At 49.0% G+C, this 16,526-nt stretch overlaps 1 protein-coding gene across 6 annotated transcripts in view; it reads right to left on the reverse strand.

Annotated features, from left to right (window-relative positions):
- Positions 1-282: 282 nt before the first annotated feature.
- Positions 283-16,526, reverse strand: part of LOC144121726 (organic anion transporter 3-like) — a 30,668-nt gene continuing 14,424 nt past the window's right edge. The window contains exons 1-5 of one of the 6 annotated variants that reach the window (XM_077655088.1): positions 11,679-12,003; positions 10,923-11,013; positions 10,181-10,438; positions 3,377-8,936; positions 283-2,820 (exon numbers count right to left, since the gene is read on the reverse strand). In XM_077655088.1, the coding sequence (XP_077511214.1) occupies positions 791-2,641 (1,851 nt within the window). In that variant the 5' untranslated portion in view covers positions 2,642-2,820; positions 3,377-8,936; positions 10,181-10,438; positions 10,923-11,013; positions 11,679-12,003 and the 3' untranslated portion in view covers positions 283-790. Of the gene's footprint in view, positions 10,439-10,922; positions 11,053-11,678; positions 12,004-16,526 lie in introns of those variants that run through there. The other 5 variants (XM_077655087.1, XM_077655085.1, XM_077655091.1 and 2 more) reach the window with 5 other exon arrangements.

The raw sequence follows: 16,526 nt of genomic DNA on the forward strand, positions 1-16,526 counted from the left end.
GGCTATACTTCCTGAACGCTATCGGACGAGACGCGAGCTATTTCCGCACTCAATTACAGTTTGCGTCCCTCGCACCCCACCACTAAAAATGTGCCGCGAATTCATCGGAAGCGGAGTAAACTACAGCTTATATTTGTTACACAATGACGCCCTGCCATCCAAAGTAGATAACCGCACTACGAGGCAGGCAAACAAAACCAAGCATGCATTACAATAGTTCCTTGGTTTGCCAGTTCATTCGAAGATCTCAACTTGCGCGGCTGAGAACAAGACGATCCACAGTAAATTGATAAAGCACATACATTCCATGAGCCTAGAAAATGAACAGCTAGTGCAGTCCAGACCTGATATAAGCGCACCGGTGTCACGCTGTTTAACACAAACATCTGGTAAAGTCAGAAAGGTTCCTTTAAACGTTTGCCACAAGACCACTTCACAACACGTGCGTTCCGCACCCGGTTATCACATAAAAGAGCACTGCTATTTTGAACACGCAGGAATGGCTCCACAGGACGAAAAGAATGTTACATTGGACGGGCAATAGGAGCACCATGATATTTTGTAAACCTTGGGCTGAGCACTCAGCCGTTGCACAAAATGCACACGTTCTATCCTAAAACTAAACCTGTATGTATGCCTTACATTAATTACTCGTAAACCAGGAACCGACCCATACATATTTTTCAAGCATCAATTACTCAACCGCTAAAATGTATATATTTACATAAGCAGCACCTGTCTCAGAATATTTTATAGGTAGGTTCACCGACAACTTGCAAATAAACCATTGTCATATCCGAGACGAGCGCGCCCGACTGTTCTGCTTTTTCTCCTTGTGCTTCTCTTCTGGGGCGTTGGTGGACTTCCGGCGGCGCTTCTCTTGCGGGGCGTTGGTGGGCTTCTGGCGGCGCTTCGCTTTTGTCCTTCGCGGCTGTAGCGTGTTCTGCATCATGTCCAGGAGGTCCCTGGCTTCCTTGGCATCGGAAGACGCCGAAAACGCGGTAGAACGTCCGACGCTCGTCTCGGGCAGGCTCATCAAGACAGGCAGACCGGCGAAGACGATCACGGCCACGACCGCGAACGCGACGTCCTCACGCCCAGCTTGCTGTAACAGGGACAGCGCCGCCGCAAACACGGCCCCAATACGGCCGCACGTGTAGGCGGAGCATATGACGGCGCTGCGCACAGAGCTTGAGAACATCTCGGCCATAAAAAGGTAGTTCGTCGGAACCAGAGCGCTCGCCACACACTTGGCCGCAATCCCCAAAGCGTAGGACAACTCGGAAGGCTTGGCATAGGTGACGATGCCGAACATTGCCGAGGCCCCGCCAAGCATAGCGAAGAGAACGAGCATGAGCTGCAGGCGACCCAGAGTGTTAAGAGCGAGGTACATCACCAGATAGGTGGGCGGCAGAAGGATCGTCGAGATAATCCTCACCAGGAGGCTGCCGCCTACCTTAGGGTTCCATATCACAGAGTAGTACGTGAGCATGACGGTAAACGTAGTGGCGAAGACGGCGGCAGCCCTGCCGCGCAGCGACCCGGGGCCCAGTAATGAGGAAGGCCCCGCCGGTGCGAAGGGCACGTTTGCCTTGTTCATCTCGAACTTGATCCGCTCGAGGGCCTGCTTGGCCTGGATGCGCGACACGCCGTTCATCTTGGCCGCCGCGTAGATGACTTCCTCCGCCTCCTTCAGTTTGGACATTGTGAGCAGCCATAGCGGCGACTCGTGCACAGCGAACGTGGCCGAGAGGAGCAGGAGCGTGGGCGCCATGACGAAGAGCTGGAGCAGGAACCAGTCAAGCCGGATGGCGGTAACGACTGCAAACAGCAGCTCGCCGAAGAATGCACCTACGGAGCTGCCGAAGCCCGTGTAGAACGTGCGGTACTCCTGCGGCGCCACTTCGAAGAGGAGGATCACGGTGACAATGTGTACGGTGCTGGCACAGGCTGAGTTGATGAATTTCAGCGCCAGGTAGACAGGGAAGGCCTCGGTGAAGCAGCTGGCGACAGCGGACAGCAACAGAAGGAAAGATGCGCCCACGATAACTGGTCTGCGCCCCTCGGTGTCGGCGAGATAACCCATGAAGGGGACCACGAGAAGCGCACCACTCATGAAGACCCCTTTGCCGAGATACAGGAGCCAGGTACGATGGCACACTAGATTCCAGAAGCTTCGGGCGCTTTTCAGCTCTTGGTCCAGATTGTAGTCCCAAGTGTTGCACGGGATGGTCTCCGTGTCGTTGGGGCCGCCTCCGGGCCGGACGTACATTCTGCACTGGCTGTAGCGGCCCAATGCGTCGACGGGTATACCGACGTTCTTCCAGAGCACAGTTGGCATGTCGGCGAACTCTGGTGGCGGCCTACACCAGTGATCGACTGGGTTGGTGATGAGCGCCAGTACGTTGGTGTGGCAGAGCAGGACCATCTGGGCCACGATGGTGAAGCCAAAGATGAGCCGCTGAAAGTCACCGTGCCCGATAGCGTTGGTGCCCTGCTGAGCCTCTTCCCGGTCCAAATCGCTGACCTGGTACAAGGAGCCACTGCCCAGTGATCGCCATGTTGAATCGGCGGCCTTGCTTTTGCTGCGCTCCTTCTCCACGCGCTTGTCCGGCGCCGTCGTAGTCACCTTTAACGCCATGTCTGTCGTCCAGATGGAAAACAATGCGTGAACTGGCAGGTCGTCGTGTTCAGGGCGCTCTCAGAGCTGCGGAGCTCGGGGCGCGGGTGCTGGTTTCGATCGTACGCATGAGTGCACGCGATACACCCGAGCCTCTTTTTCGCTTCTTATTTTTTCATCCTCCTCTTCCTTCTTGCCACCTGAATTTTCAAAGCGGCAATGCATTTTATATGAAATAAGAGAAAGACACGACATGAACTTACTGGCTGAACTCTGAGCAGTTTTTGGCGAAACATTACAGTTCATTCAGTCGAGACGTATTTAAACAAGCACTATGAGTATGGAAACGGTGTGGACCCACGGGCAGCGGCTCGCGCGGAATTCGAAGGGGTTACAGCTAATTTTGAGAAATTACCGCACCCTCTTCGTAAAGTGGTAAATCGTGAAATAATGATTTAGCTACATGCACAGAATTAGTAATGCTTCATTTCACGCACGAAGCAGCAATGCAGCTTTGATGCCATACATATTCCATGCGTAAACAACAAACATTTATTTCACATTGAAATTTCAACTGCATTGCTTTGAATGCCGCTACCACGATAATCTTTACCGTGCAGCGCATTTGCGATCAACGTCCCGGGAGCATTCGTACTGTGCGTAGAGGTCGCTGAGGGCCTCCCACCTCCGGTCTATAGGGCAGTGCCCTCTATGTGTATCCTGTATGTTATCGTGCTAGTGTGCAAATAAACTCACTTGTTTTCCGTCACTCGATCAGAGAGTCGTCTCCTTGTAGCCTCCTCACATCCAGTCCACTAGTTCTAACTAACCGGGCCTCGACATGGCGTCAGAAGTTGTGAGGTAACGGCGTCGGGGAGCAGTGTGCTCCAGCCAGTGGCACAGACTTCCACCATGGCTAGAGAGGGAGATTCCGGCAAGGACGCAGCATCTATAGCGACAAGCTTGAACGCCACTATCAGTGATGGCGAGGCATCATGGAGCGGCGTTGCTCTGCGCCAGCCTGAGACTTTCGACTTCTCCGACGCGGAATTGGGGCCTTCCCGGCTAGCCCAATATGAGGACTACGCCTTCCCTTCTAGAATTTCCGCCACAACCGAGGATGTCAAGGTACGCCTGCTCCTTTTGCTGCATGGGTACCGAGGCGAGTCGTCTCATGCATTCGTTTTCGCTTACCTCAGATGTGCCCAGTTCCGATGTCTTGCGCCAGTTTACGGACCACTTTGTACACCCAGTGAACGAAGTATACGAGTCCAACAAGTTGCACCGTCGAATACAGCACCCGGGGGAGTCCGTCGCCGCATTTTATGCTTAGCTAGCTCATGCGTTTCGTTAAGCGCTGCAAATACGGCTCTCCGGCGGTCGAGGAGGGTCTCGTCAAGTATTGCTTTGTGGTAGGCCTAACGAACACGCACCTCTCGGACGAGCTCGCACGATTGGCGAAGCTGTCGCTCAAAGAACCATGGGTACATGCACGGCAAGCAGAAGACGCGGACAGAAAACGCGCTTCAATTTCAAGTCAGGCAACCAAGCCAACAGATGTGTAATTTGGATGCTGCGAAGTTCTTTGGCACACACAAACAACTTGGGGCCAGGCCTAGTGTCCCAGCCATGTCTACAGCCACTGGGAAACGCGGTCAGGCATTTCGCATTGCCAAATCTTACGCATGCTTCTTCTGCAATCGCACTTCTATCCTGAGGTGGAAGAAGTAGTTCTGTATCGGAACACTGCCTTGAGAACAACTTCATGCCTGAAACGATCCATCCGCTCCGTCAGCTGTCTTCGTCACCGCCTGCCTGCTTCGTTTCCTGATGGTGCCGGGCGTTTCTTTTGGTGGGGCCGTTCCACGTTCATGGGATTTTGGCCAGGGTTCAGGGTAGCTCTGCTGAATCGGGTGATGTAAGGTTGTCGGCGCACTGTTTGTAGGCATGTCTTTCACCACCCCGGGAGGATGCTCGGCAGCCTGGTTCGCCAGCCTGCCGGTCGAAAGCTTGCTTTTGAACTCATTTAAAAAAAATTATGTTGATTCAACTCCCGTGGCGCTTCTGCTTTTAGGAGATGGAATTCTGAAAATGAAGAATCCGAAAACAATACAGCCACAACTGAAAAGTCTAACCAGTCCCTATCTCTGCATCTCCGAAGTGCGACCATTCGGGAGGCATGTCATTGTTTGTAAGCCAGCAAACATTGAGTGTGTGTCGGATCTGCTCCGGTGTAATACCTTCACTTCTCTGCCGGTTAAAGCCTTCATTTCTGAGCAGCTTGCGTGCACTAAGGGCATTGTACATGGAGTGGACCCGTCATCTTCAATTCAAGAAATTTTAGAGGAGTTCCAGGATGCCGGGGCGGGAATTATTTCTGTATACCGCTCCTCTCTCGAGATGGCTAGAGGGCGTGTTGCAATGTAGTCAGTCATAACTTTTGGTGGTCGCACATGCCCCTCGGAGTGAGAAAATTCGGCCAATTGTCTACCGCGTGGACCCGCTGCATCCTCGACCCCTGCAATGCACCAAATGTTGTAGATTAGAACATAGTGGTAGAGCCTGTAAGTCGACGACCAGATGCCGGGTGTGTGGTGAAGGCCACTCTTCCGGCAGCTGCGCCGCTGAACAACCAAGCTGTTGTCTATGCAGTAACAGTCACTGCGCCGATGATGCCACTTGTGAAAGTCGGTCACAGGAGCAAAGTTTATTTGAATTAATTGAGCAGAATCGCTACTCACGAGCAGACGCTTATGCACTCCTTAACCGCGAAGTACATTCTTACGCCAGCCTTGTGCGTTCCTCTAATCCTGACCTCGAGGCCACATTGTCTGCCTCAGAAGTGTCAATCGTCGAAACAAAGCACTCTCAGTTGCGGTCGAGCGCATGCTCAGCAGATCCACGCAAGCGTTGTCTAATATAGTTGCAAATCAGGCTGTTTCTCAACCTCAGCCTGTAGTTACACCAGCATCAGCATCACGGCAAGCCTGTGCTCAAACTTTCATTGCCACGTCATCACCCAAGGTGCCGTCTCACGTGCCGCCTCTCGACAGCGTCCCTGTAACTTTTTCTCGCAACACTGATTGTACTAATGATCGATGTAGAAATGGCTTGTCATAGGCAGAAGCGTCGTGCTTCCACCTCTCCTTCTAAGTCCTACGTTCCGAAGGTCAAGACAAAAAAGGGCCTTCTAGAGTGTCTTTCAAGTCAAATATGCTACAAGTAGCTGTTTCAGCCTCTATTCTCGAATAGGCATCATCGCGGGTGTAAAGGTTCCCCAAGGTTCCCCAACTGGAGTATGCAGAACAGACCACCTAGACATAGAAAGCTTACTTGCAAATTCTAGCAGGGTAATCAATGCAGGAGACTTCAACTCACATTACGTCGCCTGGGGTTTCTATACTGATTCACACGGACATATGTTATGGGCATGGATGTCAGCAAATGATGTGCGGTGCTGCAATTCTCGGACCATAACCTTCATCCGCAGACTCGCGCTTAGTTCTCGATTTGTCCTTGGCAGCAGGTGCAGTAGGTATAGGGGCGTGGTCCACAATTGACTGCGGCACATCTAGTGACAACCTGCCAATTACTTTCACCATATTGGTGAGCCCCCTCCGAGGCCATGGTTCTGCCCGAAAATTAGTTAATCTTGCAGCCTACAAATGATCTTTGCGCGTCTCCATTACATCTGATCCTTGTTCATGCAGGACGGACAGGGCTCAGCGTGTGTTTTCTTCAGTTTTAAAGGCTAAGGAGAGCTCCCAGTTCACTGTGCGTTCTGCTATTTGAAATAAATCACCAACCGCATGGTGGAATGACGCTGTGAGACAGCTTTCCGCCGCAGGAAAGCAGCGTGGAGGAGCCTTTCGCATAATCAGAGCCCGGCAAATTGGATCAACCGCAAATTTTTATCGGCCTCGTTTAAACGAACTATAGCAAAGGCAAAGGATGGCTGCAATGAAAATTTGAACACATATTTGTCAAACCCAAAAAATAGGAAGGCTTTGTATCGTTTTATGGAAAGCAACGTGAACTCCTCCGCCATGCAGTTCACCAGCTCGCTTGTGCTCTCGCCGCATGAGGCGAAAGATGAGTTAGAGCGAATCGCACAAGGGCTTGCATCACGTTTTCAGGAGCAGCGTAGAGTCCCTCTGTTCGCCCCCGACCCCTGCTCAGACTATGTTGCGGTTGACAAGTCAGAGCTACTATCTACAGTTTCTTTAATGCAATCCTCAGCTCCGGTTTGGGATGGTGCCACGGTCTGTACGTTGAAAATCTTAGCGCAAGACTTCACTCAGGACCTCCTCGATCTGGTCAATACATCATTGGAAACTGCATGCTTGCCGCACTCGTGGAAGGTAGCGAAAATAATATTGCTCTTAAAAGATACAAAGAAAGGCTTCCATATTGATAAAATTTGGCCGATAGCTCTAACATCCAATTTGGTAAAGCTCATAGAACGAATTGTGCACAGCCGCCTATCAGCGCATGTTTCAGAAGTCAACGCATTGAGCTCTGCCAGCCCAGATTGGCTAATCGCCGCCCGCTGCACTGGTTGTGGTTTTATGCTTCTAGCAGACAGCCGTGCGGTGCGGACGCATGTTTCGGTGCTCCTGGGATTGCGCGTGGTGACCAGGAACGGACGGACTGATGACTGCGAGAGCGTTGTGACTCCGTCAAAGAGATGAGTTGTTTTCTTTAATATTTTGAAAGTTTAGATTTAGGCTAGTTTACAGATTTAACTAGTTAGGTGAACTGCAGGCTAAAGAGCAGAATTTGGGTCAGTGACCTAACTGCCGGGTCTAGATCTGGCCGGCAGCTATAGATTTTCAACCCTCATTTTTGAGTTAACTGTTTCGCAAAGGTAGTTATTCGTTTTCTAGGTGATCGGCTTTTGAGGTAGGAAGAATTTCATTTGAGCACGTGCTTGCGGGTGGTTTTTATTTTTTAGACTTCAGATACAATAGCGATTTCGGGTAGCAATAATCGAGTGCTGCTAAAATAGTCAAGCAACTGAAGGTTAAATGCAAGGAGTGTGAGGCGTCAATGAATTTGAACGAAACGCGGTTCGAATCGGTAGAGGGGCCTAAGGAACGAATTTTATGTGCAAATAGTGCGTTTCAAGTGCACGCCTGGACAGAGCTGACCACGCGAACCCAAACATAGCGTTGCGTATGGATGCTGTTGAAAGAGAGCTACAGGTAGAAAGAGAAGAGAAGCGCAAACTTCAAGAACAGCTTGGTTAATTGGAAGCAAAAATGGCTGACACCGCCATCCGTAGCCACATTGGCGGACATTCCAGCGCCAGCCACGTGTGTGGGGCCAGCGCTGACATGGACAGTGATAAGAAAGTAAGTCAGACAGGTGCAGACAGGAGTAGCTGCGCACAGCTGGCAGCTAGGAAGTCTGGAGGCGATGGCGAGAAAGGAAGTTAGAAGGGAGTTAAAATCCGGAAGTTAGGAAGGAAGGAGAGTAGCATAGTGCTTATAGCTGGTGGCTCAATCATTGCGTAGCCCGAGACAGTATGGCGACAACTCCCCCCTGTTGGCTCTCGTACATCTCATCCTGCTGTCACTGCTGCGCAGAGCTTAGCAATGAAGCTGTAAAGGCGACGGTGAGTTAACGAATCATGTATATACTGTACATACTACGGCGTTACACAGTCGGCACAGAAGCCGAGAGCCCAACGGGCTCCCACAGAGATACGCGGCGATGACCCGGGAAAAGTTTCTCTTCGCTTGCCGTCTCCGTCTTCCCACTGAGCTCAGCTCGGTTTTTATACCCTCGGCAACGCTGCAGCAGCCAGTAGTTCGAACCCTCTAATCAGGACACGCCGCTCGTAGCTGTTTTAACTGAACGAATGGACGTGAGTGCTCTGCCCTTCAAAGTTTCCAGCTGGGAAAGAGCTGCCGGCGAAGCATCGGTCGAGTCTCGAGCCGGCCCCACCGAGCGAGCCTGGTTGAGTCATTCTGCAAGCCGCGACTTGTCCAAGACTTGTTTCACGAGAGGACTTGCTTTGCGCGATGCCAGGCACAAGGCGCTGGTTTCCAGATGATGCAATCTGAATGCGTGCTCTGGCAGACAATGCGACAGGCAATGCGACACGAAGATGCTTCCACGTGGCTCGAATGCGGGGCGCGCTCGTAAGCCCGGCACCTCCAAGTTCTCATCCGGAGTTCAGCCGCAGGTGGCTCCACGCTGATTTCCGTTAACATAGTCCACCCATCAGGCCAGGATCACTGCGTCACCGCCTTGTAGCCCAGGGTCTCGACTAGCTTCGCTCGGTTCTTCTCAACCCCGGACGTTGATCGTTCTGCATTTTGCCAAGAACGGTCTGGGAGGTCGATTGATCCTACCTCTCAGGTTAGCCTAGAAGTGAGGTCCATAAGCCACGCTGTTGTTTCGGCCTCTGGTTCAATCACTCCTTCTTTTATTAGGAACCGAATAGCTGGCGGGGCTTCCCGGAAAAGCTGGACACCGACTCCGACTTTCATCTTGGTGAAGTGTCCACCACTAATGTGGATTTCTGATAAATTTGATGCTACCTTAAGTTCATTGAAAGCGTCATAGTCCAAGACGGCCTGTGCATGCTCTAGTTTCACCTTCGAGGAAGTCAATCCGTACTTGCTTACTGTATCATCACTGAGCTTGAAAACTTTACAGCTTAGAACCTATCCTTTCAGGTTCTTAAGTACATGTGCTGGGTCAAAGATGAAAAAAAGTTCCTTCCCGTCTAAGGTTGGGTGGGGGATTGAGCACGAAGTTGTAGAATAGCGGTGACTCGAAAAGCCAAATTCTCTCCACATAGCGCGGTCTGCTGCACCCATGTCACAGGTGACTACCCGTACTCAGAGAAATCCGGCTGCATATCTGGACTATTTCCAGGACATATGTCTTTAGTACAGAGCCGTCCACGTGCCTACCAGTAAATTCATAGGCTATCATTTGCTTCCATCTTTGTTTTACCCCACCTAGCATAAACACCAAAGCATGGTTGGCTGCCTATTCAGGCTTAGATGGCAAGGTCGTTCCTCCCAAAAGCACGTCTTCTCCACAGTCGAGTTCAAATCCCGGTGCTATCTCCATTTCATCTAGAAAGAGAACACAAACTTTTTCCGCGTCCTCCATACCTTCTGCTTTCGACCTCATTAGGTCGATCACTTCATGCAAGATACCTGGCAGAAACTTCAGGCTCTGAATTCTTGCTAACGTTCTCCTTGATGGGAGAGGGTAGCAAATCTTTCTGAGCGTTTCATACCAAGTGGTTCCACAAGCAAATTTAATTTTTAGGCCTTGCTTTACTGTTTGCGCTGACCATGAATTGCCACGATTGTTGTTCCGAGAAAGGGCACGAATTTGGTCTTGATTTAAAAACTTCATATTTCGTGAGAAATTAGCTGCCTCTTTCTGCAGCTTGCGATTCTGCTTCTTAAGTTTTTTGACATGGTTCTTAGATCCTTTGTGGTGTTGTTTCAGTTTATTATTGGCTGCTGTGAGATCAACTATCTCCTTCCTCAGCTCTGCTACCTCAGAATCAAAAGGTTGGGTCGCACAAACCACTGCAGTTTCTTGAGGCCGTACATCCGTGGTGGTCGAAGTAAGTTGCTCACTAGAATTGCTGCTTGCTGTACCCACCAATGTCTCATTTATCACTCCGTCAGACGATGAATCTGCTGGAAGATATCCTTGCGTGTTTAAGGGAAGGACGTTTTTCACTTCTGGGGAATTAAGAACCTTGTGCGGCAGCGTCATCACTGAGTAATGCAGGCACATGCACACTTCGGTCCCTTGGTGGCCTTCGCTCTTTAGCAAGTTCTGGAAGCAGATAAATAAGCGAAAATAGCACATTACATATTTAAAATAGTTGTCCTTTTGCAAAACTTCCAAAGTAAACTTTTCTGCATTGAAAAGCACCCTTCACCATGGCGGCCCATCCTAAACGTCACGTGCAGCTGTTTTTCACCCCCTTCAACCAAAGGAGTGGCTAGGCAAAGCTGGTGCCAATCCCTTTATTTCGACAGCGTGTCGTGTAAAGGAAAGGGACACGGCATTGTTCAGGCTATATATGTCGGCAGCATTGTACCTTTTTTTACCCCGAAGCTGGTTTGGCGGCCAGGGTGAAGGAACTTTGTTGTGCCAAGAAGCTGACCTCCAAAGTTTTGAAAAGGGTCCATAGAAGACGCGCCAGAAAATTTAATATGCATGCACACCCATCACTTCTTCACTCAACATTTTCAAATGTAGATGACGAGGCGATAAGCAACATGGCAACGAACACCAAGGTTAACAGGTATCTGACCTCTGAATGGGAACACCGTTAGGACAGCATTAGGCTTGAGCTTCCATCCGCCCGCGCGGTTTTGTTCGAAGCTCTTGTCTTCGAAATGAGCCTGCAGATGAATTTTTTATTGGAATTAGCCCCACATTTCCTGCACGAGAATGAAAACAATGAACAAATCACGCAAGAAAACAAAGTAGTCCAAATATATAAGTCGAATTACTCTAATGAGCGCCTCAATCTGCACATAATATATTCTGTTAATCTCATTTACTGACCTAATGCGGTGTCGCTGGACGAAGCATCGGGATAACAGTCAGCGCATGCCACCCAACGCAGCATAGGTGTCAAAAAATAAAAAAATCGTAAGTAAATTAATCCATATTGGCTCCAAGACGACCCAGATGCACAGTTTTTGCAACAGCGTATGGGCCCTCGCTTGTTCTCGTCCTCTGTGCCTTGATTCGTGCCGGCCGCGGTTCGCTGACAAGTGCCTCGTAAAGGCAATTATTTTGTAATTGACAGAAGCGGCGAAGGCACGTTTGGTACGCAATCACGAGCGAAAACATTGTGACATGCAATTTCGGATGCAAACATGCAAGTGACAGGCAATGACCTGTTCGGCGCTGAAGCGTGCCTTTTTTTTTTACGCCGAGGAAAAAGGATAGTGCGGAATTGACATCTGACCAATAAAAATGTTGTGCTACACTTAGCTGGCTAAACGCAAAAGCGGTGAATCTCAGCAAAAACAGCATTGAACCAACATGCGGCACTTACGCTACAGACACATGGAGTTCGTCGGTTGCCACTTGCCACGCTTGTTCTGGACCAGCCACAGAAGCCTACTTTTTGGGTCTCTTGGAAAGTGGAACATCCTCCAACCATTTCTCGAAGCACTGAGGAACACAACATCCAGGCATTGCACGGCGATGAAAGGCGCGCGAACGCAGACGCGCAGCAGTGACGCCCGCACGACAGTAGAGCGGCGAGGTCGACCCGGGAAACGCATATGGCGGAGGGAGCGCGCGAAAACCGGTTTAGGCGGCGTCGAGGGGCTCAAAGGCTGACTTCACCCTAAGCGGGGACGCGCGCATCGAAGAATCCTATCAGCGGCCGGCGCGGAACACTTTGGACCTATGCTCAGCTCTGCATCTTCTTGAGAGCCACATCGGTAAGTCACCGACTGGATAAGAGCCACCCCAGCCCTTATCCTTCTAAGGGATTCCTCCTCCAATTTTGTTATGAGGGAGGGGCAAGTGCACGGGGGAATCAAAGCACGTGTACTTACAGAGAACCACAAGATGTGAAAAGGGGAGCGGGGATCAAAAGGGAGGCTAGAGGGCGAGGCATTCGTACTTCGGGTTAGGTGTGTAATGACGTCTACGTTTCTCTGGAGAACAATCTGAATATCTTCTTGTGTCCAGCGTATCTGGATGTGTTTATTCTCGTGTTAAGAGCATGTATCCCCCGCGTGATTCCTAGTGTCTTTGCAACTCATTTATGTTGCTTAATAGCCGCCAAAGAGTGCGTGTAGCTATGGGCTTCTCTTACAGACGTTATGTATTTAACCGACTCCATTGCATCACGGATACTGTAGAGCTCCATCACAAGCGGGTTCGGGTGGTCGGAGACGTAATCCCGATGTCTGATTAACTCAGAACGCGTAGGGCTTGTAGAAGCCGTTCTTCCGCCCTTTTCTATGCCCTATGGGTTCGTATAGGCTATACACGTTAATGAACTTATATCAACCACCGTTCGATTCGTGGGCTTTGCTTTTCAATGGAACTTGGTCGTCTTGTTTGTGGCTATTGTAGTGTTTGCCCACGGAGGGGGTCGGTCTTTTTCTGTGACCGGGCTCTCACCTCAGTCTATAAAGATGCAACGAATGTAAAATACTTTCTTTTCAGGTCTCTTGTTGCCTCTCGCTGTCCAATAAGTTCAGTCGGTTCGTGTTCAGTTGTGCGTATTCCCGGACAATCGGGATGAGTGTAAGTTTTGCCAATTCCCCTCAGTGCGTTGCTATTTATTGTTTCTAGTGCTGCCCGCGGTCGACGTGGCAGTCGTTGGAACTGAGCCTGGTATAGTATCCTCAGTTGAAGTACTGAACGTACAAGAAAACTGGTAATCTCGGTCCATGCCCCTCCCCCTTTAGACGAGATGCGTTTGAGCAAATGCAGCGTAGTCGCTGATTCCTTTGTCCTGTAGTGCCATTGTGTTATTTTGCCTGACTGGTGTATGTGGCGCTGGTGAACAGTCTCAAAGTTTGGTTACACTCACATAAATACCCCCAAAAGCAGAAGACTGGACAGCTGTCACCGTAGCTAAGTTTGTAGACCTTCGGACTCGAAATTCGAAGGTCGTGGGTTCGGATCCCACAAGTGGCATGTGGTTGTTTTCTGTTCTGCTTTCTGAACAATTATCTTAAAAATATCTAACCAATTATTCTTCCATTGCTGAACACCACAAATTAATAACAATGAAAAAAAGTCCCCTATGCTCTTTGGTTTCGGTGACTGTTGGCTTCCGTAATGTGTGTTATAACGAGCACCTCTTTTCCTTCCCTTTGTCTGCTCAATACTTGGCGGGGGCCTCGATTCTAGCAGTCTTGATGCCGTACGTAGTCTAAGAGCGTTCTCGCGCAGCTTCTGCCCTCACCGTTCCACCACGTTCCTAAGTGGTACTCACGATGATGCAGGAGGTTCTACATACGCCGCAATAGACGAGGGTGGCACTGGTGAAAACTCTCACGGTTCGGTGTCACAACACGTAAATACCCTCAAAAGAAGAAGATTGGAGAGCCGTCGCAGTGGCTGCTTCGATAAAGCAGCAGACGCGAAATTCGGAGGTCGTGGGTACAGATCCCGCCGCCGGAGTTTGGTTGTTTTTTATGCTTTCTGATAATTGTCTTTAAAAACGTACCCAATTATTCTCCCACTGATAAATACCAAAAATTAATCTTAAAAACATCACCTAAGCTCGTTCGCTTCGGTGACGGTTGGCTCCCATCAAGGACTCTCAGTCCATTCACATCTTATAATGTCTGGTTACCAATTTTAAGCGTGGATCTTGTAGCTTGCAATTTATTTCTTCCGTTAATGTTAGTCACGTGAATGTAGCTGGACTTCTGTGGCAACAGTTCCAAGCCCGCTTCGCGGACGTACTCCTCCAGTGTGTTTAAGGTCTGTTGTAGATGTTCTGCGTCTCAATATGTTTGAGTCAACAATATCTTTAGATCTGCATAAATCATGAATAGCATGTGCAGCATTTCTCCCAATATTGCATGCCAGTGCGATGAAAGCTTTATTAAAGAGCAGAGGGACTACGCTGAGCCTTGTGGCACTCCACTGGTGTATTTACCCATGTGTTTACCATTAAGTTAAATACAGAACGTCTTGCCCTTAAACAGGTTGTCTACTACTTGTGTAATCAGCAAAGGAATGCCCAGATCCTCCATGCTCTCAAAGATCTCCCCGTGGGACAAGTTATCATACGCTATCGCCACGTCCGTAGCCACCACCGTGCATACCAAGTGCCGATGAGGCGACACATGTAGGATGTCTTAGCCGGTAGCCAATCCTGTTTCTGTACCGAGGTTCGCCCTTAACCCAGTTTGTAAAGGATGGTACTTTTGCTCATTTTCAAGCCGCCCCTCTACCATGCCTCTGAAAGCCTTCCAGAGGGGTCTGTTATCTTTTCTTGTGCCCAAACTATTGCACTAGTCAGTCCACCTCTTATGCGCCACGTGCTTCCACCGCGGCGTACCTGAGCTGTCAGTCAAATGACCGCTATCTTTCTGTCAATGTCTTCAGGGTGCCGAATATTCTGTATCTCTGCTTGTTTTCTATGCGCCCATAGTTGTGGAAGGTGGGGGTCGGGAGTTCGCTAATCTTCGTTTACTGTTGTACTGATTGTGTCATTGTTGATAACCGCATGTAATGTTGGCGCAATCATGTCTGGACTTACATTTTCGATCCGAGTATCCTGCCGAACACAATCCCAATGTGTTAAGAAAACTTCTCTTTGGGTTTTTCTTCATTTGTATTGAAAGCTATGTGTTTGGGGGTGTGGTCGTTACGACGCTACCCCATGCATCTAATTCTGCCGTACATCCCAGTGCACCGTGACACTTCCACCACATCAGATCTGGAATACGCATTACTCCAATGTTCTTAGGTAGTACACAGGTAGAGTGTCAATAATTTAATCTCAAAATCATTCAGTTCCACGCGCCATTCATTGCATTACATAGATATGTTAGAAAGGTCACCTTGAAAATTGATACCATCGTCAAGCGATTTTATTTCGCGGAAAAGAACAAAATCGTCCGAAAAAAAGGTGAACGTCACATGAGGCGACTCATGCGAGAGTATTGATGGAAATGGATGAACAGAAAGAGTTCGAGCACTAACCCTTGCGGAATACTTATGTGCACTCAACTAGTAATTCTAGTCATCAGTTGAAGCAATCTGTCATCGGCTATAGAGTACTCAATCGATTTCAAAACGCTGTAGCAAAGGTTGAGTTGGTTAAGCTATGAATAACGATGGTGACGTGATGATTTTATTGCCAGTGCCAACAAATGCACACTGATAGAAACAGCTAGTAAGGAGGTTGGTATCACTTGACTCGCCAACATTGGAGAACGACAAATAATGGCAATACAACTGCTGAGCAGATTATACAAAATCATGAAAATCATTAGTAAACACTCAATTCAAACTAAGTGAGCACAGAGAAAGTACGCAAACTATACAGCAGTACAGCAACAAAGAGAGCGAAAGATGAACGGAAAGGCAGGGAGGTTAACTAGACGATGCCCAGTAAGCTACCCTACATGTGGGAAGGAGAACGGGTGGAGAGATAGAAGGGGAGAGATGAATGGAAGAACACTTTTTCACCTGTCCGTAAGCCATCACTAACAGGTTACACAGGCCACACACTGAAAGTTTACAACGTTGAACTCAATATTGAGCCCTTCAAGAACTTAAAGAGCGCCTTCACAGCTGTCCTCTGAGAGGAAGGTTTAGTCCAAGGATCCATAATCTTGAATTCTTTGAGAGGGCAAGAATCTAAGCACCGTAGCGTTGCAGCCAGGACACGCTCAAACAAACAAAGAGTAACAACAAGGAACAAAGAGTTTAGAATACTCTTAATGCACTTTTTAAGCTTCGTTTCTTGCTCCAAGAAAAAAAAATGTGTGAACTTTGTGTGCAGTGTTTTGTTAGCCTCTCTGAACCCCACCTGCTGTAATTTCCTGCAAAGGCGATGCAAGTGTCTAATGAATAAATAACTAAATAGTGTTCATTAAATATGTTAAGAAAATATATTCTAGCTTTAGCGTATGTTGCAGAATGGGATACTTTGAAACGGGTAACTTTCGATGCTCCTGACGTAGCACATTTATTCGCTAAATTACAAAAATGACGCAGGGCCAGTCCACAACAAAAGCAGATCGCCGCAAATCCAGCTTTCTTGCACATTACTTTGTGAGGCAGCTGTAGAATATTGCGGCATACTGCTATGGAAATATTGATGGGAATAGTCTGACCTTCCCATGTGTAGTGAAATTTTGCTATTAATTTTTTTTTCCTGCGGTCGCACAGAGCACTTAAGACTGCCATAGAA

Source organism: Amblyomma americanum, chromosome 2, assembly GCF_052857255.1.
Source record: "Amblyomma americanum isolate KBUSLIRL-KWMA chromosome 2, ASM5285725v1, whole genome shotgun sequence".
In the NCBI taxonomy this organism is placed as follows: Eukaryota; Metazoa; Arthropoda; class Arachnida; order Ixodida; family Ixodidae; genus Amblyomma; species Amblyomma americanum.